Raw genomic sequence first — 23803 nt, forward strand, 5'->3', positions numbered from 1 at the left:
ACTTGTTGCTAGAAATCAGGTTCGCAGAAAATGCTGTTTGCTAGTTAAATTTAGTAGGAATAACACGACCTGTGACGTAGGCTATAGTATACCCAATTGAGAACAGGACTTGGTAGCACGTGTGGCCCACGTCTCCAAATTTATACGTTGATAGTTGTCTGTGGTACCACGTTCCTTTTTTTTTCAATTCCTACTATTAGCTCACACTCTCCCTATATATATATATATATATATATATATATATATATATTCAAACTTTCAATCGTTCATTAAATACTTTATATTTATCCATTCAAGTACAAATACATTTTTCTAAACTTATAATGATTGTTGTTCATTTACATCGTACTAGAGCTGCACTATGGGCTATTGGCGACGGTCTGGGAAATATCCCTGAGGATGATCCGAAGACATGCCATTGCAATTAGATGCTCTGCAGAGGTCATGGTTCCCCTGCTCTGGTAGCCCGACGACCTGCAAGCGAAATCTAGCACTTTACGGTCGAACAGTTTCACGAGGACCCATACCGCACACCCTCTGTCCGTAAGCAGATTAATCCAAGTGGTCACCCACCCGCCTAGTGACCGCAGCCAGTGATGCTTGACTTCGGTGATTTGCTGGGAACCGTGTCTTAACGATCAGTTTACTTGTAATGGATGACAATAGATGTTAATACAGTTTTTCTCAAATATAAATTCATTCATTAAATTTAATTAATCAATTTTAGTTTTATCTGGGAGAAAAAATTGTAATTATTTAATAAAAAGTAACTAAAATAAAAATTTTCTTTATTGATCTAAGTAGGAACTGACTTACAATTTTTTTTCTATATTAGTACTTGTTTTCTTATATCAATTATTCATTTTTATCGAATAAAATATATTTCTATAATATTTAAATAATTTCAATTAAGATTCAGTTGCTGGGCTACCACAGAATGTTGCAAACTTTTATTTATGACGCGTTTCATTTTCAGGTAAGGGAAAGAGAGAGGAGAGAGAAAAAAATCATAAAAGAGGGTAGAAGACAGAAAAATTCGCGTCAGAAATCATTTATCTTGGTGATACTTTTTTTTCAGGTTCGGCCCCTAACATTCATTTCACTTTAACGCATCATAAGCACAAAAGGTAGAGAGGGGGGGATATGAGCAAGGAACTGCCCTATTGGAAGAGGAATAGGACGTCACTGACCGTAGGAGTAGCCCCATTTATCACCATGCGATGAAACAGACTCCTTACAAAAAAAAATGTTCTCTGTCCGAATCGATTGAGAGAGAACTAAAGTCGAATGACGATTAAATGTCATCGTGTAAACTTGACATTGTGGTTTTAACTTTTTATCGAATGATGAGATTTTGACGTCGTTTCTTTCATAGTTGAAGGGATTTTATTTTTCTTTAAAAAAAGATAACAATTAAAACTGTGAATGTTTAGATTTGGTTTGTAAACTAAAGACAAAAATGGACGTCATAATTTTTTTTTAATAATTTTTTTTAATAATTTTTTTTCCTGCTAACTCTACAGGATTTTCCAGTAGACTACTGGATTTTGCTAATTTCTCCTGCTCTACTGATTTAATAAGAATTTTCCTGATTTTTGTACGTTTTAGAAAATTCCCTAAAATTACGTAAGTTCCCTAAAAAAATCCCTATTAAAATGGTACTTTTGCGCGGATTATTTGCTTGCTTGAATATTTAAATAAGTATTACTAATATTAAATGAAGCTAGCCTCATTAATAGAAATCAGTTTCAAACTTTATATATTTATTTTTGTTCTAAAATGTTCGGTTTTTTTTATTTTTTTTATTCAGAACTCCCTTTTTAAATTAACTACTAAAAATCATAATTATTTTTTATAAATTAAAGGCCTATTACTATTCAAAATTATGCATAAACATAATACACAACGTTTCGATCATATTTAATACCAATCATGACTGGAAAATATTGCAATTTTTTGATGACTACAGGAATCCCTAAAATTCCTTATTGGTAATATATTTAGTTTAATAGTTATATTAATCATTATGCAACAATTTTCATGAAATTTATATTCTGTAAAATATACTGTTTTTTTTCTCCCCTTTCTATGTTAGCAGCTATGCATATTATTCGCATATTAACCGAAGCATATTAAAAGCGTGTATTAATCGATGAGGAAGAGGTAAAGAATTCATCATCTGCTTCGCGAAGCTACCAACTATTCCGATTAAATGGTATTTGTTCCGATTTCCTAGCCTTGTTTCGAAAATACGATTGTAGGTCAAAATGTTCTTATTTTTCGGTATTCTAGCACCTTTTCACTCCTTATGCTGATTTTCTTTCAAAAAAATTTTATAATCCGACAAAATTGTGAAACTTTTGCTAAATCCCGTTGACGAAATATTTACATACATGATTCTTTTGGTACATAATATTTGGAACTGCGCCGGAATCTGCTTTTATCGTGATTCTCACTCACGCGATTTAAAAACCCATTATCGCTATTTGTATTTACGCGTTTTTAAAATAACACTATCACGATTCGTTTTCACACGAGTTTAAACTCCTATTTCGCGATTCGTATTCACCCGTTTTTAAAATCCAATATTGCGATTCGTATTCACGCGATTGTAACATCAAGTATCGATTTTCGTATTCATATGTGATTTAAAAACTACGCGTTGCGATTCTTATTCACGAGATCTAAAAATAATGCATCATGATTCGCATTTATGCGATTTAAAAATTCAATATCGCGATTCTTGTAAGATGTTTTTTCGTGAATTAGTTACTGTAAAGGTGTGATATACCTGTCCATTTTCGTCAACTTGCATTCCGAACTGTATCAACTGTATCCACAAAAACTGACAGGGATATTTCCTTATCGTGATCTGTCGCGCCAACTACAATCGCCAAGGTGCCAAATAGTTTTTAAACTAGCGAATTTAAAAAGAAAAAAAAAAACATGTGGATGTTTGGCCGGGTGGTGGTTTTGACTTGTTTCTGAGATTTTTTTTTTTTTTTTTTTGAGAAGTTTCTCGCGGGCCGCTGCTCGGAAGTTGCCAAAACTTGGCGAATATTCTGCCACAGATTACGATACGGAAATCTCCCCTAACTGACTAAGAGCATTTCAAATGTTTCAAAATTAGGTAATTTATTTTATTCCAAGTGGAATTTCGTTATTTTTGAAAATGTAGAATGTTTTAAATTATTTGTGTTATTTTAAATAAAGACCAGTGTCGCGGAATGTCGACAGATGGTGCTCTCCTATTAATTGAAATGCATATTTTCTTTTGTGTCATGATTTGATGAATGTAAATACAAGAAGGGGAAATGTCAGTTCTTATAATATCTACTGGTTATCTTAATCCATTAAAGTTTTTTTTTTGTGTGTGTTAATTAGATTGAACCACCGATTAATAGTTTAATATTTTTTAACCAGCTTTTAGTAAAAAAAAAAAAAAAAACACCCGGAATTCGGAAGTCCATATAGCTTTATCACTACATATGTGAAAAATCAAAATTTTTTTTTCTTTCTAAAGAATGGAAAGAAAAAAAGACATTATGAATTAATTAGCTATTCTATTGACTGATTGATCAAAAAAGTTGCCCCAATAACACATTATCGAATTTTTGAGAGAACAAAAAAATAAAAAGAGAGTATCATGAACCCTCCCGTTTTTATTTACTGTCCGTCAGTTAATGAAGAAATAAGTTAATTAATCTCTTTTTGATTAGTTTCTCATTTTCCCTTAAATGCCTCTTCCATTCTATTTCTGAATCGCAACATACACTCTTATAAAAGTCAGATTAGCTTTACCTCCAAATAATGGAAAGAAAGAAAAAAGAAAAAGAGAGACTAAATTGATTCAAAACATGTTTCGCATCTCTACATGTAACATTTAAAGAAGAAAAAAAGATCAAGTTGAAAAAGAGAAGGGAAGGAAGAAAAAAAATGAGGCTTAATTGATTTTCGTTGATTAAAAAATATTGATTTTGTTCTGAGAGAGGAGATGGCTCTATTTATTAGAACAAAAAAGCTTCATTGTTTTGAGTGTCGTCTTTCATATTATTACGAAAGTATTTGGGGGTATCTTCTAATTATGTGCCTTTTTTTTTCTTTCTTCTGTTTTACCCCGAAGAAAAGGGAGGGGATGGTTTGACTTTTTTCTGTAACTTTTCATTCAGTCTTCGATGCAAAATTAACACAATCGCTCAATTAGTGTCGCATCGGATAGTGATTTGGCGGGGAATACTTAATAATGGAGCCAAATATTTGGTGTAAATAAATTCGTCGTTTTCTGGGGGTTCTTCTTGTTCGTTGTTGAAAGAAAAAAATATCCATGGGGACAAACGTGATGGTAGAGGGGAGACTCGTTTTATCGGATAAATTTATTAATAGTGTTTACAAATTAGAAAATTGTAGCTGTATTCCTGATGAAAAATATTTAGTCCGTATTTGTTCTTATTTTTAGCTTTTTGTTCTGATATTCCTGATTTTTGCATACATTCAGAGCATCCTATTTTCTAAAAATTCAAATTTGGATTTTAAATAATCGATTCGAAGAATTGAAAAATTTGGAATTTTAATTTTTTTTTTAAATTATTTATTTTTTCATTACATGATTACTATTCTGTAACTAGTCCCTGGACAAATTATTAAACGCACTCGAAGTATTAAATTATGGATTGTTGATTGCAAATAAATATAATAATCACCCTAACTTTCGGACCTATAGGATCCGCGGAGCACCTTTTTTGGGAACGGTCGATCTTCGCCATTTTTTCCTTCTCTTCTCCTGCGTGAGAGGGCATTTTTCACTGCCGTGTCCGTTAGTTATGGAATGTGCCTGGGAGGGAAGATGTATGAGCTCCATTCGAATTTGGAATAGGGGTGGCTGACTATCCACTGGAAAATACTTTATTTCATGCTTCGAATCTTCTTATTTCCTGAGGAAAAAGCATTTTTCTCGCCATCTATTTCTCAAGTTGCTCTAGTATTTCTTTTTCAAGGAGACGGGCACTGTCTAATAAATACCCTCGATCGGCGATTATTCCAACTTTTTTTTATAGTCTTGCTCCATTAGAAATGACAACTGCCAGAGATACTCACTCTTTCATTGGTTTAGAGGGGGGAAAAAGATTTCTAAAAATATCTAGAAAATTTATTTATAAAAATCATCAGACATTTTTTTAAATTCATTTTTATGAAAATCTAAGCAAAATTTTAATTTTTTTTCCTTTTTTTTCTCTAAAAAAAATTTATATACCGAATGTTATAAATAACGTCTGAATCACTCTAATTAAATAAATATTATAAAAATTACGGTATAACTTTTTAAGATAGGTGGATTTTACTGTAAAATAGATTTTACGGATCTCTTAAAGTACTTCATACCGTAATTGAATCTGAATTTTTTTGCAGTGTACTTGAAAACCGTATACAGTTTTATTTTTTTTTTTTTTTTTTTTTTTTTTTTGTAATTTCTAATTGGAGTTGTAAATTAAATAGCTTGGAATTCAAATAATATGTAAAAAAAAATTATCGCATGATTGCAATCACCGGTTACTCATTGGTGAAATTTTTTTCCTCGGACAGACTGTCTTAAACGCAATGACATTTCAAGTCATGGGTTGAAAAAACTGCTTCAATTAATTTCTGTCCTCTTGCCGTCTAAAGGGCTGGATTGGTTTTCAATTACAACCAAATATACATTTCTAAAGACGTAGCAGAGTTCTTTTCCTTCTTCAGTATTCATAATCATATTAATTCATCCACCATGACAGAAATTATGAATAAGTTAATCATAAATAGAACATAAAAATACTTAAAATTAATCTTATGTGAAAACATTAAAAATACAAGCTGGTAAAAAGAATTCGCAATCATCCGCGCCCGTTTCTGAATAACATGTAGCTTGGATTGGAACTTTTCCTGAAATGTAACTGTTTCTAATTTAACTGTTACGTTAAAGAACAGCGTTTTAGTTTTGATTTCTGATATTATGTGTGTTCATAGGAATTTTAATAGGTTGGTCTAATTTTTGCGAATTGTGAACAGTTTTTATAAAGCAAAGATTACTTAAATGCACTTAATCGTACATTGTGCGTAGCATTTTTAAAAAGTGCTTAAAGGTGCTTATTTTCGCTTTTTAAAGGCCCTTAAAGGTGCTTTTTTCATTGGGGTTTTATTAAAAAATGCTTATTTTTCCTTTTTCGAAAATTAGATTTTTTTTTCCTTCACTATGTCGATTTTCGCCTCGTATTATGCAAAAGAGTGGTTTTCACATTATTCTATTCAACGTTTTCACAATTCATTCAACCACAAATCTATTTCGGCGTACATGGTCCATAGGCGTATGAAAGGGCCAATCATTTTACATGTTTGATCAAATGCTTGGGAGTTCACTTGTGCGTGGACTGGGTTCATTGAGATTATTGCGCTCTCATGTGCTGCATTTTGTAAGATATTCTCCACTTCAGGCTTCATTTTCCACCCTCTGAAATCGAACCGAAAAATCTCTCGATCTTTTTATGGTGGCCAATGTAATCAAGAAAAAGAGTTCTTTGTCAGAAACTAGTTATTTTATCATGATCATGTAAAGTCTTCGAAAATTATTTTGCATTTTGTTAATGCATGAAGTGCTTATAAATATTTTTTGAGTGCTTAAAAAGTGCTTTTAATTTTTTGTCTACCCAACCTGTAGTGACTTTAACCGCTTCCCCTGATTATCCCGAGTTAACTTCGGTATGTATATATTCCAAATATTTATTATCCCGAGTTAACTCGGGTATGTATATATCCCAAATATTTATTATCCCGAGTTAACTCGGGTATGTATATATCCCAAATATTTATTATCCCGAGTTAACTTCGGTATGTATATATCCCAAATATTTATTATCCCGAGTAAACTCCGGTATGTATATATCCCAAATATTTATTATCCCGAGTAAACTCCGGTATGTATATATCTCAAATATTTGTTATCCCGAGTTAACTCGGGTATGTATAGATTCCAAATATTTGTTATCCCGAGTTAACTCCGGTATGTATAGATTCCAAATATTTGTTATCCCGAGTTAACTCGGTTATGTATATATTCCAAATATTTATTATCCCGAGTAAACTCGGGCATAGCTGAATTCATCAATACGTTTTGTTTTATCACGCTTTATTCGGCCGGAAGTAAAACAAATAATAATAATCTGCAGTGATTGGAAGTTTGTTGGTAATTTTGTTTGGGAGTTTTGCTATTTGTGGGACTGCAAACGTGTTTTGTACAATTGTATATACACGATGGTTGCTGAATTTGCATAGAAAAAAAAAGGAGTAAAAGAATGGCGTTCACGAGCGAAAGGGCAAGTAATGCAGATGGTTTTTCAGGTTATGAAGATGTGAACATGTACACAGACTAATATTTAGCTTCTTTCATTTGGCCGAGATGATTTGGGATAGGAAACTGATGGTAAATTAATTATTTTTTACGCGTGAAAAAATTTAAATTTCAACTTAGAACTTGTGTATTATGTTTTGTTTTAGATCCCTGTATTTACTGATGAAATAAAAAAATATGTTGATTTTTTTATTTTTTATTTTTTCTTCCAAAAAAATTAAGGAAACGGTCAAAGTGCTTAAAAATATTTTTGAGTGCTTAAAATGTGCTTATTTTTTGTTGAAAGATTTAGCTACGCTACCTGTTGTAACTTTAAAGAACAGCTCCTGCAAACGCTTACTTTAAACAAGAGCCAATTTTCACCATTTTGTTTTACGTAAGTTTCGTGATTTGATGAACGATAAAAGCTGTTTTTTTTTTGTCCGCAACTGGTTTCCTTTAATGGCAATTCAATTCGCAAATCACACCGCCCATCGAACGTTTTACCGGCATCTCTCTCAGAGGCAAACGTTGAAAAGTTCTTTTGCGGAGTGGCAAATTCTTTTGCCGCCTATTTTCACTGCCTCAAAATTGCCTTTGTAAATCACGGTCCTGGCTTCTCCCCGGACTGTTATGGGCCCCATGTTACACCGTTCCGGTCAGTTGACCTCGGGTCAGCTCCGGTTTTATGAGAGGCGATTATCTCCAAGACCCTGCGTTTACGACTATCTCCATGGCAACGGAGAGAAATGCTTCTTAAATCGTGGGCTGCGGAAAAGGATGAGATTTCTTTCAAACTTCTACTTCTTGCCTTTTGCATTCTGTGATTTCACATTTTTCTTCTATTTTTAATGATGTCTTATATAGTGTATTCTTTCTCAGAATCTATTCATAAAGATGTTTAAAGTTTATTTGTTAATTAATGTATATTTTAGAATTTACATTAGCTCTTAATTTTTTAATTTTTTTTTTTATTAATAAATTTTCCTTTGATTTTCATCTTGGCCACTTCAAATTTTTTTTGTTCTGTTTTTACTCTCTCGCATGGTACGTAGCGTTTTTAAAAAGTGCTTAAAGGTACTAATTTTCGATTTTCGTTTCTTAAAAACCCTTAGATACTTTTTTTATTGGATGTTTTTAAAAAGTGCTTAATTTTCCATTTTCGAAAAGGAGATTTTTTTTCTTTACCGTCACTATTTTCGCCATGTATTGTGCAAAAGCGTGCTTTTCACATTATTCTATTCAACGTTTTTACCACATTCAACCACAATCCATTTCAGCGTACCGTCGGTCGGTAGCGTATGAAAGCGCCAATCGTTTTACATGTTTGATTAAATACTTGCGAGTCGGCATGTGAATCTACTGAGTTGGGTTCGGTGAGATTCTTGTACTCCCATCTGCAACTCTGAAACTACGCCGGAATCCGTTAATATCGCTCTTCATATTTACGCGATTTTAACATCGAGCATCGATTTTCGTATTTACTTAATTGAAATCATTCCTTGTGAATCGTATTCAGGCGATTTAAAAATCTTGCATCTCGATTCGTATACACGGGATTTAAAAATCAAACATCGTAATTTGTATTTACACGTTTTTGAAATCAATATCGCAATTCCTATTCATTCAAATTTAAAATCCAATGTCGCTAGCCGACCTAGTCGTATTCACAGCATCTGAAAATCATGCATCGCGATTCGTATTTAAGCTTTTCAAAAATCTGATATTTCGATTTGTATTATCGTCTTCCTAATTCCAATATCGCGATTCCTAATCACGCGATTTTAAAACCCAATATCGTGATTTTTGATTCCTCTTTCTTAAAATTCGATATCGCGATTCTTGTAAAACTGAATTGTTTCTTAAATTTGTTACTATAAAAGTGTCTTTTATCGAACGGTAATTTAATTATAAATCTTAATTCGAAAAATTATATTAAATATGAATATAGTATATAAACTGATATCTTGTTATCGAGTTTTTGCACTTAAAATTTTTCGGGTTTTTTCACTTCCCGTAACAATTACCTTTGATCAAGTTGAAGAGTTCTAAAGAACACTTGAAGAGTTCTAAAGAAATTATATTTCGATCTCTCTTTATTCAAATTGAGAAAGATGACTCTTACATTAACCGCTTTCACGGGTACTCAAAAATCCTCCGAAATAATTTCTTTGGCTGCTGCCCGGAACAAAAGTTTCTCACATTAATGTTCTTTTAACTTCCATTTCATAACTTTTATGTTCCCTTCCAAACACAGAATTCATCTGTCGCAATTAGCCTCGACAACTGTTTTCAATTTCTGCACCAAAATCCCCGAAAAGTGCAGGAATATGTTTATTTGTAGAAAACACCTTTCGTTTTAAGTATCCTCGTTACCAGCTAATATCCCCTCATTATAAGTAACCCTTTTCTATGTATTTCTACTTAGAGAAGGATAGGCATAGCATTTAGGTGCGTTACCATGACGACAGGCTGGGAGGGGAGTGAAAAGCAATCCACTCTTTCCCTTTTATAACCCTCTCCTCAAGATTGGCTATCAATTACTAACAGATTAAGGATCAACCGTGGTTAAGTCGGCACACATGGCATAGAAATAAAAATGGCTTTTGCCTCTATTTGGTACGATTAAAAATAATTGATGACTGGCTTAGTTTTATTTTATTTTAATTTAATTAGTTTCCATCATAATTTTTGACTTTGTGCCTCATGTTAGATTAGTTTTTCTGTTTATTTTCTGGATATTTTTTAATTAATTGCTGAGGTGGGTCATAGCTTAGCCATCTTTTAATCTGTATTTTTAATAGTGTTAATTTATCGTTTAAAAACGGTCATAAAGTTTATGGTAACAAATATGCATTTGTCGGTTTATTTTTAAACTTTATTGAAGTAAAAGGATTAAGTATTCCTAGTAGATTTTTGTTAACAGAGATGATTGTGCTCTGGAAGAAAAATCCGGATTTTCGGATTTTTCGCTAACCTCGATCTGAAAGTTCCCAGAAATCCAATGTCCAGAAGTTTCAAGAAATTATCGATCACATTTATGTATCAAAATTCTTTTATATTTTATTTAAAAATATTAAAACTAGTATTTATACTCTTACTAGTCGTCTCTTACATTTGTAAATATTTTTTCTAGTTTCTAGTAGAATAATAAATGTGATTAGAGATAAATTTATATTATTCATTTAAATTATGCTGTATATAATTTATTTAGAATTTCATGCTTTGAAAATATCAATGATTTATATTTATAAAGACATTAATTTTCGGAAATGGGTCATTAATGATTTTACTCAAGAAATTTTCAAGATTTTTGAGTTGGGCTCACAATCACCCCTGTGTTAAAAAATCGTTTTATTTTATAACAAAAACCGTCGTTGAACAGCCGACCCAATTTTTGGATGTATGACTACTAATGTTCAATTCCGTAACCTTGTAATTTTGAACCCAATCTTGGAGACAAGGGATACTCCTGGACAAATGCTGATTTGTCAAATTGTCATTTGCAAATCCTGCAATCCGATAAAAGCAATTTCCGTTCGGAATAAATTTTTTTTAGCGATATCAATTCCGAATCGTTGGTAACATCTCTTGGCTTTAATATCTCAACCTTCGTAGACCGAATCCGGACAATTGCGTCACAAGATTAACTCCATTGCAAGCAAACAGCTAAACGCGACAATTTCTATTTTGCATATTTTTATACCTTATGTACCGACATACATCAAAGGCAATGCTAATTGTGGACTCCTCAATAGAGTTAGATTGAAATATTTCATCACAAAACGTAAAGCCGTTCGCAATATCATAAATTAAACACAAATTAAGTATTCAAACATGCGTTAAGTTTTTCCCCTTCAACTGCCGATGCGGAAGGTCTTTGTTGTCGCTGCGAGTGAAAAGCTCGTTGTCAAGTGCACGGCATTTGATAAATGACAGTCAGTTAATAGCCGAATGCGTTTTCTCTCACTGCAATAGTTGTGGTGGTATTGTCAAGATATTCAGAAAGCTTATCTTTTGAATCTATGGTTTTTGGCTTTCAAAACTTCCACTCGCTGGATAGATGTTCCCAGAGGTTTTTGATTTATCGCCTTTTAATTTATTTATAATGTTTTAACGATATGCCATATTTTGGATTGTTAAATTTATACCTTTATTAGATCTTCTTGGAGATATGTACTTGATAAGAGATTGTTACCTTTCATGATATATGGTATTAAATCGAATAAATTAGCTTCTAAAGCTGTTGATAAGATTCCGGGTCTTCCCTTGCAAATGTTAAAGGATTCAGTAATGCGCAGGACTGTGATTCTCCAACAAACTTGGATGTTTTTGGGAAGTTCAGCTTATATTTTATTTTATAATCGTCGTTGAACAGCCGACCCAGTTTTCGGGTTTACGACTACTAATTTTCAACTACGTAACCTTGTAATTTTGAAACCAATCCAGAAGACAAGAGAACTCTTGGATCAGGTATTAGGAGAAATTTGCCTTCTTGGAGGGCTTTTTGATGGAACTTACCCGCTTTTGCGGTACATGGAGAAAAGAGCACGAAAACCTCCCACGGTTTGCCTGACGGCAAGAGGACTCTAGCCCATGATACGTTTACCACTGAGGATTTTTCACGTCAGCACTGTGGTCGGTGCAAGCCGGATGCGGAATTTGTAACGACCAGGCATCGCTGGAATTCGAACCCGGTTCACCTCATTGGAAAGTGAACGCTCTATCCCCTGAGCCATCGCGGCTCCCTTCAGCTTATGATCATTTAGTCATTAAACTTGTGGCTTTTGGTCGGGATAGCCTGGTTGGCAAGGTGTTGGACGGCCGGCCGAAAGTCATCCATGTCTCATAACAAATTAAACCTCTGGGGGTACTGAATCGGAAATAGATTGTTCTCTGGTTCGGGTCAAAAGTACGATCTGTGGATGAATGAATGTATGAGTGGGTCCTCCCTATAAATGGGGTTACGGGGCAGAAGTCGAATTCTTGGCCATAGATGGCGCCACTAGAAAGGAACAATCGCACCCCTTGCCTTAATGGTCTACGACAACAACATGTCGCCCTTGGGCCATAGGTTGTGCGCCCTGTTCAGAGGATTAGCTTGGCCAATGATCTGTCCGAAATATTATTAAAAATGTGAAAGAAAAAGAGTAACAGGAAGTTACTGATCTAGTTTTACACCTTTTCTCAAAGTATCAGTTTCATTAGAAAAGTTCTATTTATGCAATGGGTTCAGAGTATGCAGTACATACTTATGATATACTACTTATAAATTTGAAAGTAACCTAAAAGAGAAGAAAGAAAATCACGCAAATAGATTAAGATGAATTTAAAAAAAAAAAAAATTCAAAATTCTAGCGGCAGTCATCACGTACGAGGGTTGCTATTTATATTTCTGGCCTTGGCAACAGTTAGTGTTGCTAGGCGACCGCAGACGATTTTAATCGAAAGTTTGATAGTTTTAAACATAAATTCAGCAGACGATTTACCATTATAGCTTCATTTGTGTTGTTGACAGTAAATTGAAAAGTTCTTCTCTTTCAAAAAAGAGCGTTAGAGCAACGCAGGACGGTCAATTCTGAATGGTACAGGACCATTTGTTTGCCAGAAGTCATCGGAGAAATTCGAAAAAAGCAGAAGAACAGGCGAATCATTCTTCATCATGACAATGCGAGCTCTCACACATAGACTCAAACAAAGGCATTTCTGACGGAGCGAAAGATCGAACTGATGGGTCATCCACCGTACAGCCCTGATTTGGCACCCAATGACTTCTTCTTATTCCCACACATCAAAAATAAATTACGTGGACAACGATTTTCGCCCCCGAAGAAGCGGTTGATGAATTCAAAACGCATGTTTTGGAGTTACCTCAATCGGACTGGAAAAATTGCTTTGAAAATTGGTTCAAACGCATGCAAAAGTGTATTGATCATCATGGAGAATATATTGAAAGACAATGAAACAAATTTCGATCCTACATATTTGTTTTTTCATTATTAGGCTAGAAATATAAATAGCAACCCTCGTACTGTATTAGAAACAAATTTTGTGTGAAATTTATTTTTAGGATAAATGAAATTTTCAAATATCTTTTTTGTTACTATAATTTGCTTTTATAATCCAATAATTGTTTGAATTTGAATTTATTTGTTATTTTTGCTATCGGCAAATGAGCAAACGTTTAATTATAGACTTGTAACTCATTCAAGTATTTCTCGCATATTTTTTATTACAGCATTATGTTAATGTTGAGCCCCCGATTCCCCAAAATAGTTGTTCTTCACCTGCTCTACACCATCCATTTGAACGATAAGTTTTTCATCAGTTCATTCGTTTGGTTTACGATAAAAATTAAATTATATAAATCCATGATTTCAATACCTTAAAACAACTTCATACCTTCCAAGTCTCCTGAATTATTAATGAAGATTCCTGTACTTTACGACTATACCAGTATATTCTAAAATTTCTCTGTATTTGTTGAAGAAATTGAAAAAATAATATAATAAAATAAATGTCGATAAAATATCCAATGATCGCAAATATACTTCTCTTATTCCTCAAAAAATGGTGCTATTGCCAGTATTGCAGTATGTTGAGTGTTTATATTTGAAGTAATTATAAATAACGGTTTGAAAAAATCTTTTTTAAATTAGGATTTATATACATATTTTTTACTTCGCTAAATGTAAGTGCTTATATTTCCTATTCTGAGTTTCTCTTTTTCAGTTACATGTTTATGTATGATGTATCAAAACTTTACTCGTAGCCTAAAAAATATCGCTAGTTTTATTTCTCCAATGTTGGCAGGTGCGCAACATTATTAAGCAATAGATAGCCTCGTATTAAATAAATCTCTTAATATAATATTTAAGTGATTAATTTTATACAAGGTAGCTGTACATAACATCAAAGCCTGTTTGATTACCTGAGAAAACGGTTATTCGAACATCCGAGTTTAAATCTGCAATTAAACAGGTTTTGAAATTTTGTGCGCCCGCCTTTTTCATCAGCGATTTCTCCGATTTCGATAACGTTTTTTTTTTCTTCTTACTTTTCTTGCTTAAATATTAAATTGAGGCTGCCGATTTGCATACTTTTTTACCTTCATATTTTACAAAATAAAAATCGTAAAAATATATGTTTAGTCTTGTCGTTACGGGCAATTTCCATTAAACATTGTTTTGCCAGGAGAAATCCGTTTTGATTTCTTAAAATAAATTTATTTTTCATCCTAGCAGCATGACCAAACCTTGAACACGAAAATTAAGAGTGTTTTTCAAGCGTCAAAATTAACGTTACTCTTTTGTTTACATTTATTCGCGGATAATTTTTGTAAATTATATGATAGTCGCAAAATAATGTGAGAGAAAAAAATATATAATTGCTCTTATTTTATTTAAAATTGTCGCCCGTTTTTTACTCCTCATTATGTACTTAACACCGAACCTCATTAATTTTCTTTTCTTTTTTTTCCTCTCTTTCTTTTTTTAGAACATACTTTTATAATATTTCTCGTATTAAACTTTTTTTTTTTTTCTTAATTCAAATTTTTATTTTCCACCCTGAAGCGCATCTCATTTCTTCACTTTTTCCGCTTCTCCCTTGTTTGTGTATATTACCTTGGAAGAAGAAAAAAATATCTCATTCTTAAAACAAAAGATAACTATCTGTGTCGTAAGGAAAAAAAGTTTCATTTCAAAAATTTTTAGTCATCTTTTGGTCTGCCTGTAGGAAATTTAAACATATTTTAATTGCCTTCATTTTTTTGTAATTGGCACTTTTTTTTTTCTACATATGTATTTTGAAGCTAATATTTGGAAAAATTGCTTTAAACGTTGTTTCTGTTTTCGTCATATGAAGTTTATTTGATCACTTTTAATACTTTAAAACATTGCTTTAATTCCGTCTTTAAATCTGGTCTTATGTTTTTTTTAATTGTTTCACTCTCAGTATTTCGAGAAGTAGCTGATAATCTTGCTTTAATTTCGTCTTAGATAAGTTTGTTTGCTAGAGAACGTTATGTCCATTGCATATAACACTTACTGCATTATCGGTTAAGATGTAATTGGTTGTACAATATATTTATTGAAACGTTTATAACGCATATATTTATTGTCGACGGATATCAGAGCTCATAGCTGTCCTTAAAATAGAGAAAGTATCCTGAAATTTTTGTATTTTCTAAATTTTTGTTGAAGTTTTAAAAGCAAGGATATATATATATTTATCTAAAAAAGAATTGGAAGAAACTTCAATTTCAAAGATGTTGTTATATGCCTTGAAACAAAGTAAATCTATTACAAAATGAAAGCCTAAGTTTTCATATCGTGTCAAGTATGTTATTAGTTTATTTCCATTGTTATAAAAAATTACCCTTGAATTAATGGTATAGAACATTTCATATGGGAGAAATATATAAAAAGCTCTTACCTTCCATCCTATCTCTATATCATACTCTACTGATTTTCACGAGAGAATCCTCGTAAGTTTCCTTAAAATATCCCTATTGAAATAGAATTTTTTACAGGTTATTGCTTCCTTGAATATTTTAAAAAGTGTCACTAATACACAATAAAGTGAGCCTGATTTATAAAATTCAGTTAACTATTTTTGATGAAATAAATGCCTATTACTATTCAAAATTATGAATAAAAATACTGCATAATATTTCAAGATCATTTAATTGAAATCATAACTGGGAAATATCGCAGTTTTTCTATTTTGAAGACCATAAAATTCCCTATGTATAAAATATTTAGTATATTTTTCAAAATTTATCATGAAAATTATATTATTTCGTAAAATCTACTGTTTTTTTTTTTCTTCCTATCCTTGATGGTAGCTATGCTAATCATAAGAAGGAACATTTGACTTCATCCTTAATTTTTATATTCTGGATTTCGACCCCTGGCATATTCAACGCCGGTTATAAAATATTATTGCGAAGCGGGGTTTGTGAGCTGTAGCGAGCAGGGTACCAAAAACAGCGTTGAAAGAAATCAATTTAAAATGAAAGAGTGTTGGTGAAATCGTATTAAGAATTCCCCTGTTCACTTCAAATTGAAGTCTAAAATAATAATAACAAAAGTGTGAAATCCCCCCTACCTGTCCCGATTCTTCAAAAGCACAATTCTCCGGGATTTAGGAGAGAGACGGTTCCACTGCTAGGAATTTCCGACAACAAAAGCCACCTTCCTAAAACTCAATTTTCATCCCCAAAACCTCTTTTCATTGGTCCGAAATATCAAGAAGTTCCTACCGGAATGAGACGTGGAACAAGAGAGATTTCTAGGTTACCGGTGGCAACTGTCCAAACAAGATTTGGAAAAGAATGACACGGTGGCTGGAGGAAACTAGATCAAGAAGGGATGCTTTAACAAAAGATTCCCAGAGAATTCTTTTCCTTCCCATTTCTTAAGTTTTCTTGTTAACATGGTTTGTTTAAATATGAAAGGGCACTCACCTAATTGTGCACAATATTTTCACTGGAAATAATATTTGCTCATATTGTTACCTTAAGCGACTGTGCGTTGTCTTCATCTTAAGTCTTAGCAAACCTAATTTGCTGCAGTCTTTACGAAAACTCTATCGTTTTATGAAATAACGCTTTTTAGTGAATAATATGCAACTCCTACTAATAGTTAACCACCCTATCAACAATTTCATTTTGACTCCAGTTTATCTCAATATGTGTCCTATACGAACATGCAACGAGAGACCAATATTGGGATGTCTAGATTTTTCAATATTGGTCCCATATAGGGCCAATGTCGGCCAAATATGGAGCCTATATTGGCTGAAAAATGAATATAAGATATCGGGTGTATCTGATAATTTTATGTAAAGTTGCTGTAAAATCTCGTGTGAATCGGACAATTCTATATAGGGCCAATATCGGAACCCTTATTGAGCCAATATTCGTGAATATTGGTCCAATGAGGGGCCAAGTTATTTTGCTGCTCCGGCATGAATGTTCAACTTTAGCCTGAGCATCCATTATGTAAATGGTTCAAAATATAAATATGAAATACAGTGTATTTTTTAATTTTTTTTATTTTTATTTAAACGACTTAAAACTCCCCATGCACCACAAAGTATAGCATGAGGCTTATAGTTGTAAGTAGAAAACAAAAAGAAGAAAAATTTACATTAAAAACAAAATTCCGCAAGGCCGCAAGACTTTGAATACTTTTGACAAGTTCTGATAAGACAGGTGACCAACAAATAGAAAGACGTCTCAAATCAGTCTTTAAATTCATTCGGGCACTCGCATACAGACTACAATGAAGAATGAAGAAGAATATGTTCAGCATCTTCATCAGCATAACAGCAAGAATAATACAGTGTATTTTGATGTGTTTTCAATTGGTGCAATGTAACTCCACATCTGCATTGTTAAGGCTCAATAAAAATCGATAGTTACTTCCAATTTGTTTCAGGCAATTTTTTTTTATTTTTTATTTATTGCTCTGACACAAAAAAGTTTGCTGAGATTTGGAATTGATCTGTTTCTGTCTGAAATAGTTCTCTCAATGAATATAGATGGCAGCACTAAGTCACGTGATTAGTAAATGTTCGTTTTTATTTGTTGTGCTGTTTCGTTCTCTATGCGTCTATGTCGCGATTAAGTTGTGTTATTAAAATCGCCATGGTAGTTCTTGAATGATTATTTCCCTGAGAAGGAATACTTTTACATGAGCATTAAAGTTTAAGGATTTTCATCTTGGCGAGATCGTTGGAATGATCTCGCCAAATTGGTGACCTTTTTTTAAAAAATAAAAGTTAAATTACTTTTTCAATTTGTTAGTTAATAAAATATTTATACCATTCTAAATATATATACCATTTGTTCGCATGCCGAGTTTATGGCACTGTACATCCTTGTTTATTTGGTGAAAAAACTTCGAATAATAGACACTTATATATAAAATAAAGAGACACTTTCATGTAAGTGCTCACTTTACTAATTTCATTGTTTTCTTATTTACAGGCTGTCGTGGAAACTGTGGTGAAAGCGTCTGAGTACAGCGATTTGGCTATTGATGAGGGTAACCCAGTCAATGCTGACATGCTTTTTGACAAAGCAAAAAATCACCTCTACGTCATGACGGAAAAACGGGTAAATACTTTCATATAAATAATTCCTCACTTTCTTTCAAAAGCAGGGTGTGAAACTTTTTTTTTTTTTTTTTTTTTTTTTTTGCTATATGTGTGCAACAACAACAAAAAATTATTTTTTTAATGGTATTAAAATCAGATATTCTCTTTTAAGTGGAATAATTCAATGGATATAGCAGCTGATGAATTGACTATTACGTAATTAAAGGATTTGGCGACTAACTTGTCCAGTTCGCCAAGTTAATTGACAAATTAAAGTTTTAACTGGCTACTATTTTTTTAAAAAAAAAAAACTTCGTTCGGCTATGGCGACTTCTTGCATATTTTCTCGATTATTTACTTCCTCATATATTGTGGTATATAATATAATAAAGAAAAGATTTTTGGTGCTTTTTTTTATGAACAAAGAATTCTTTTTTCAAGTTAATATAGAAAATTTTGGGAAAAGAAAAAGCTTATGTGTAACTTAAAAAGTTCCCCTTAAAGTTTTAATGGATAGTTTTGGCTTTCCGGTTTTTTAAATTGAAATGAATTAATTAACCTTGAGCTTTAAAATTTATCTTTATTTTATTCCAGTTTTAATTTAATTTTTCCTTTTAAAAATATGGTGAATATTGTTATTGAAGGAGTATTTTAATTAATAAATGGTCTGATCTAGTACTAGTCTCGCTAAAATTTAACTTATTTTATTGTACGGTTGTATCATAAGATGTTTTTTTCTTTTCTTTACTGAGTTAAAGCTTTATGATAATTATTCAAAACACCACCACATAGATGAAAAGGGAATCTTAATTATTTTTCTGGAAAGAATATTTAGGCTACTACTTTTTATGTGTAAGGCTACTAAAGCTACTGTTTTTAAGGTAACAAGTAGTGGAAACCCTAGAAATCATTAGATAACAAAACTTCTATATTTATGGGGAAAACGTAATTATAAGAAACTAATGATAGTTATAAAACACTTAATTCTAAAAATCTAATGATAATTATAGGAAATGTAAAAATCAAGATAATTTAGTTTCCAATAAAGTGTTTTGCGCATGCTAATGCATTTATTTAGTATTTCATATCGAACCTTTCAATTTTTTAATTGAGTAACCAAATTCATCATCAAAGATGCATGGTTCTCTGACAACCATTGGTCATTAATTATTTTCGCAATTTTCAGTTTCCATTTCGACGAAAACCCTAATTCAACTTATGCATTTACCAGAATTAATACTAGACTTTATATTTATATGCCGATCCAGACTTTGTAAATTCAACTGTCTGGCATAAAAGCTAATTTTATGACTACTTTTCATAAAACGCTGTGATATAAATATTTCATTTTCACGTTAAATATTTTGCAGACAATTATTAATCTTAAATTGATTAATATTTTCATAATTGCCAATGAACTTCGTCATAGAGTTTAGGGTCTTCCTCTAAATTAAAAGTATGGTTTAATTGCGCACAGAGAGCCAGTTCGTAAATGGTGACGAGCCTCTATCGGCGTACAATGACTTTTCCGATTATGTGTAATTCTCAATTCTAATGATGTGCCCTCCCAATTTTTCGAACGCTGAACTGTAGAAAATACCAAAGTATATTTAGCTAGTACTGTTAAATGCTTGTTTTTATTAAATTCAAGTTAAAATTTAATTATGTACGATGGTTTTTTTTAAATTTGGATACAATTTTAAGACCGAATTCTTACACTACCAAAATTGTTTTTGAATACAAGAGGAAAAATATATAGCAATTTACCATTCGTAAATTATTTTTATTTGTAGTGACAATTATTGAAAATATTTTCTCACTTTACCATATTTTTGTTTTAATTTTTTTAAAGTAATTTTTAATTTTCACAAATTATGTGGAAATTTTCACGAAATAGGTACCTAGACATACCCCTGGTGTCAATGAGAGGCCTCAAAGTTCATTATTTCCCTCTTCTTCACTGAAATAAAAGACCTAATGTCACAGGAATCAAAGCGCTTGTTGCTTTGAAATTTGACTTCGTTTAAGGTCTTTTTTTACTTACTTACTTAAGAAGTGAAAGGTAGGGTTTTTTCGCTGATTGCCTATTTCTTCTCTTTGAGATGGAACATTTGACCGCATCTCTTTGGTCATTACCTGTTTGACATCCTCTCTGGAGGAGATCTCCCCTGGGAGCAGAGTGAGCTAAGAGCTAACTCATGTCGTCCAGTTTCTCTTTTAGAAGTTGCCACTTCCTGACACTATGGTGGGGATCCAACCTGATTGGATAGATGTGGGATTTCATTCCGACTTATTTTTCAGACAGTTTGAAGTAACTTTGAAGAAATGAATTACTTGAATCAAAAAGCGTTTATTCGGTCCTTTTTCTTTTTATCGGGGAAAAAAATTCTAAAATTTTGAAAAAGTTTGATTTTTCTTTTTTTTCTTTCTGGTTTATAAAAAAAAAATTCAAATGTTAGCAACAACCAATCGAGTCCTCTTATTAAAGTTATTATAATTAATTTTTTCTTCTTTTTTTTTCTTCAAATATGTATATCTGAGCCATCGGCAGAATCGCAGCGACACGCAGAACGTTACAGAGTTCTTGCAAAAAGATTTTTCTTTTGAAAAGAAAAAAAAAAAAATTTTTTTTAACTTTTCTTTTCTACAGAAATTTACACATAATATTTGAGTCGTCCAGTTAGGTAATCACTTTTTGACGCGCTTAATTTACGCCGAGAGTATCGTGAATCGATGTCATGTTTCGATTGTATTTTCGGCAGTTTATTGATATTGATTTTCACGTGGATTTTAAATTTCGCGATGTATTTCAAACAATCTGGAAAATTCAAAACTTGCGTTTGCGTATTTATTTTTTAAGGCAATAATTCTATCGCATTTTTGGCAGTTGCTGCTATTGATTTCTCCATAGGTTTTAAATCCGATATTTTTAATGCGATATTATTTATTACAACAACCTAATCTCGAAACGAAACACGCATTTGAGGAGTCCGATTCGTGTGATTCCATCCATCAATCTTTTTTTCGGCAATTACTACTACGGATTTCGTGATTTGTAATAATTTTTTTTATTGTGATAATAATTTACAAAATGCGAAGAAGGAAATAATTTTCGCCCCCCCCCCCAAATAAAATGCGAGAATATCGCCCATGATATTAGAATGAAAAAATTATTTCATGTTCAGTTTAAAAAAATTATATAGTTTTATTTTTATTTATTTATTTATTTTTTTGTACACACAGCTCTTTTGTTATTTTAAATGAGTAACATATATGTTTGTCATTATTAAAAGTATCTTGCAGAAAGATATGAGTGATAGAGAGTTTTGTCGCAGATATTCTGCCATCGATGTATTTAGTCCTCTAACTATAAAATGTAGGTGCCAAAAAAGATTGAGGCTTTTGGGCAACTATTTCGATTCTAAAATTCAAATTTAAAAAATATACATAGTGTCTCATAAATACTGCACACCTCAATCATGATGGTGCGTAGCGCTTTTAAAAAGTGCTTAAAGGTGCTTATTTTCGTTTTTTATAAGCTATTAAAGGTGCTTTTTTCATTGATTTTAAAAAGTGCTTTATTTTCCCTTTTCGAAAATGTTTTTTCGTTACCATGTCGATTTTCGCCACGCATTATGCAAAAATGTGCTTTCCCAACGGTTTCACAATTCATTCAACCACTATCTTTTTCGGCGTACCATCGGTCCATAGCGTATGAAATCACCCATCATTTTACGTGTTTGATTAAATACTTTCGAGTGCGTATGTGCGTCTACTGAGCTGGGTTCGATGAGATTATTGCACTCTCATGTGCAACTCTGCTGCATTTTTCAAGATATTCTCAATTTCAGACTTCATTTTCCACCCTCTGATATCGAACTGAAAAATCTCTCGAGCATTTTAAATGGCTAATATAATCAAGAAAAGAGTTCTTTGCCAGAAACTAGTTATTTTATCATGATCATGTTGTAAAGTTTGAAAATTATTTTGAATTTTGTTAAAGTATGTAGTGCTTAAAAATATTTTTTGAGTGCTTATTTTTTGGTGAAAGATTTGGCTACGCATCCTGTTAATGTCTCTTCCAAACATGGTTCCGATTGAGTACTTGCACTTCAAGAAAATCACGATACCCACACATGACCCTATGACGTCAACTCCAGCTGATTGTTTATAAACAAAATGGCGTTATGGAGTTAGCTAAGTTTCTCCACATTAGTTAGAATGTTAATTAACGCGAAATTAATTAAATGCAGCTCCTTATTGCACATCGAAATTGCTGAAATATAATTATTGCTCGGCTACGTATTTTACTAAACTTAGATATATTATTTGTATATGCATTTTATTGTAACCGTGGTATATTTTTGATTTGATAGGTTACTTTCATTTACATTAGTTGATTGTAAAAGAGATATTTCGATACATTTAATCTTTTTATTTTTTTTGACATTTTGTTAATTTACTATTAATTTAAACAAGAAAAAATAGGGGGGGGGGAATTCCCTTACTTAGTTGATCGAACCCTGGTAGCTTAATCATTGTTGTCCTGTATAGGGCTTTTGAAAAAGATGTATTTAAATTGTGTTAAGACATATTGTTTGTGCTGAGAAATGTGAAATATTTTCCAGGTGACCATGGTTAAAGTTCAGGAGTGCCATGTCTTTAAATCTTGTATGGACTGTCTAGGAGCAAATGACCCATACTGCGGATGGTGTTCTCTTGAAAATAAGTAAGTTTGTTTAGTGCCTCTCCCCTCCTACGAGTTGAGGGTTTAGATCTTTCAATTTGCTGAATCATCGCGTTCTGTTAAAAATAATAGATTGGCGATTACTTCAGAGAACAACTGGTAATTCATGGTTGATTGGCGAGATTATTTTATTAAGACTTAAAAATAATGAGAGATCTTAGAATGTTCTTTCATCAAAAAAACTTTAAAAAAAAAACTATTTTATAACCGTCATTGATCAGCCGACTCAATTGTGAGTTTACGTCTTACAATGTTCAACTCCTTAACCATGTAATTTTTAATCCAATCCAGAATTACATGGAGAGGAAAATATCACGCGGTTAGCCTGTCGACAAGGGAACTCTAACCCATGGTTCGTTTACCACTGAGGATAATTTTCGTCAGCACTATGGTCGGTGCGAGCCGGGTGCGGAATTTGCATCGATCAGCCATCGCGGGTATTCGAACCCAGGGTCTCCTCATTGGGAAGCGAGTGTTCTATGCCCTGAGCCACCACGGCTTAAGAACTACTATTTGAGTGCCTTAAAATTCGAAACAATGCTTTGCTCTGAAACTACATTATCTTTCTTACCATTCTGACAGTATTTATATAA

General features: G+C 32.4%; 1 protein-coding gene across 4 annotated transcripts in view; it reads left to right on the forward strand.

Moving 5' to 3' along the window:
- The window catches only part of LOC107440642 (plexin-A2), a 526176-nt gene that overhangs the window by 447859 nt on the left and 54514 nt on the right, over positions 1–23803 (forward strand). For all 4 annotated transcript variants that reach the window (XM_087164666.1, XM_043049324.3, XM_087164668.1 and 1 more), the window contains 2 exons: positions 18354–18482; positions 23092–23192. In XM_087164666.1, the coding sequence (XP_087020792.1) occupies positions 18354–18482; positions 23092–23192 (230 nt within the window). The remainder of the gene's footprint in view (positions 1–18353; positions 18483–23091; positions 23193–23803) is intronic.

The sequence above is a fragment of the Parasteatoda tepidariorum genome, chromosome 5 (assembly GCF_982258835.1).
Source record: "Parasteatoda tepidariorum strain Cologne lab strain chromosome 5, Ptep-v5.0, whole genome shotgun sequence".
Taxonomy (NCBI): Eukaryota; Metazoa; Arthropoda; class Arachnida; order Araneae; family Theridiidae; genus Parasteatoda; species Parasteatoda tepidariorum.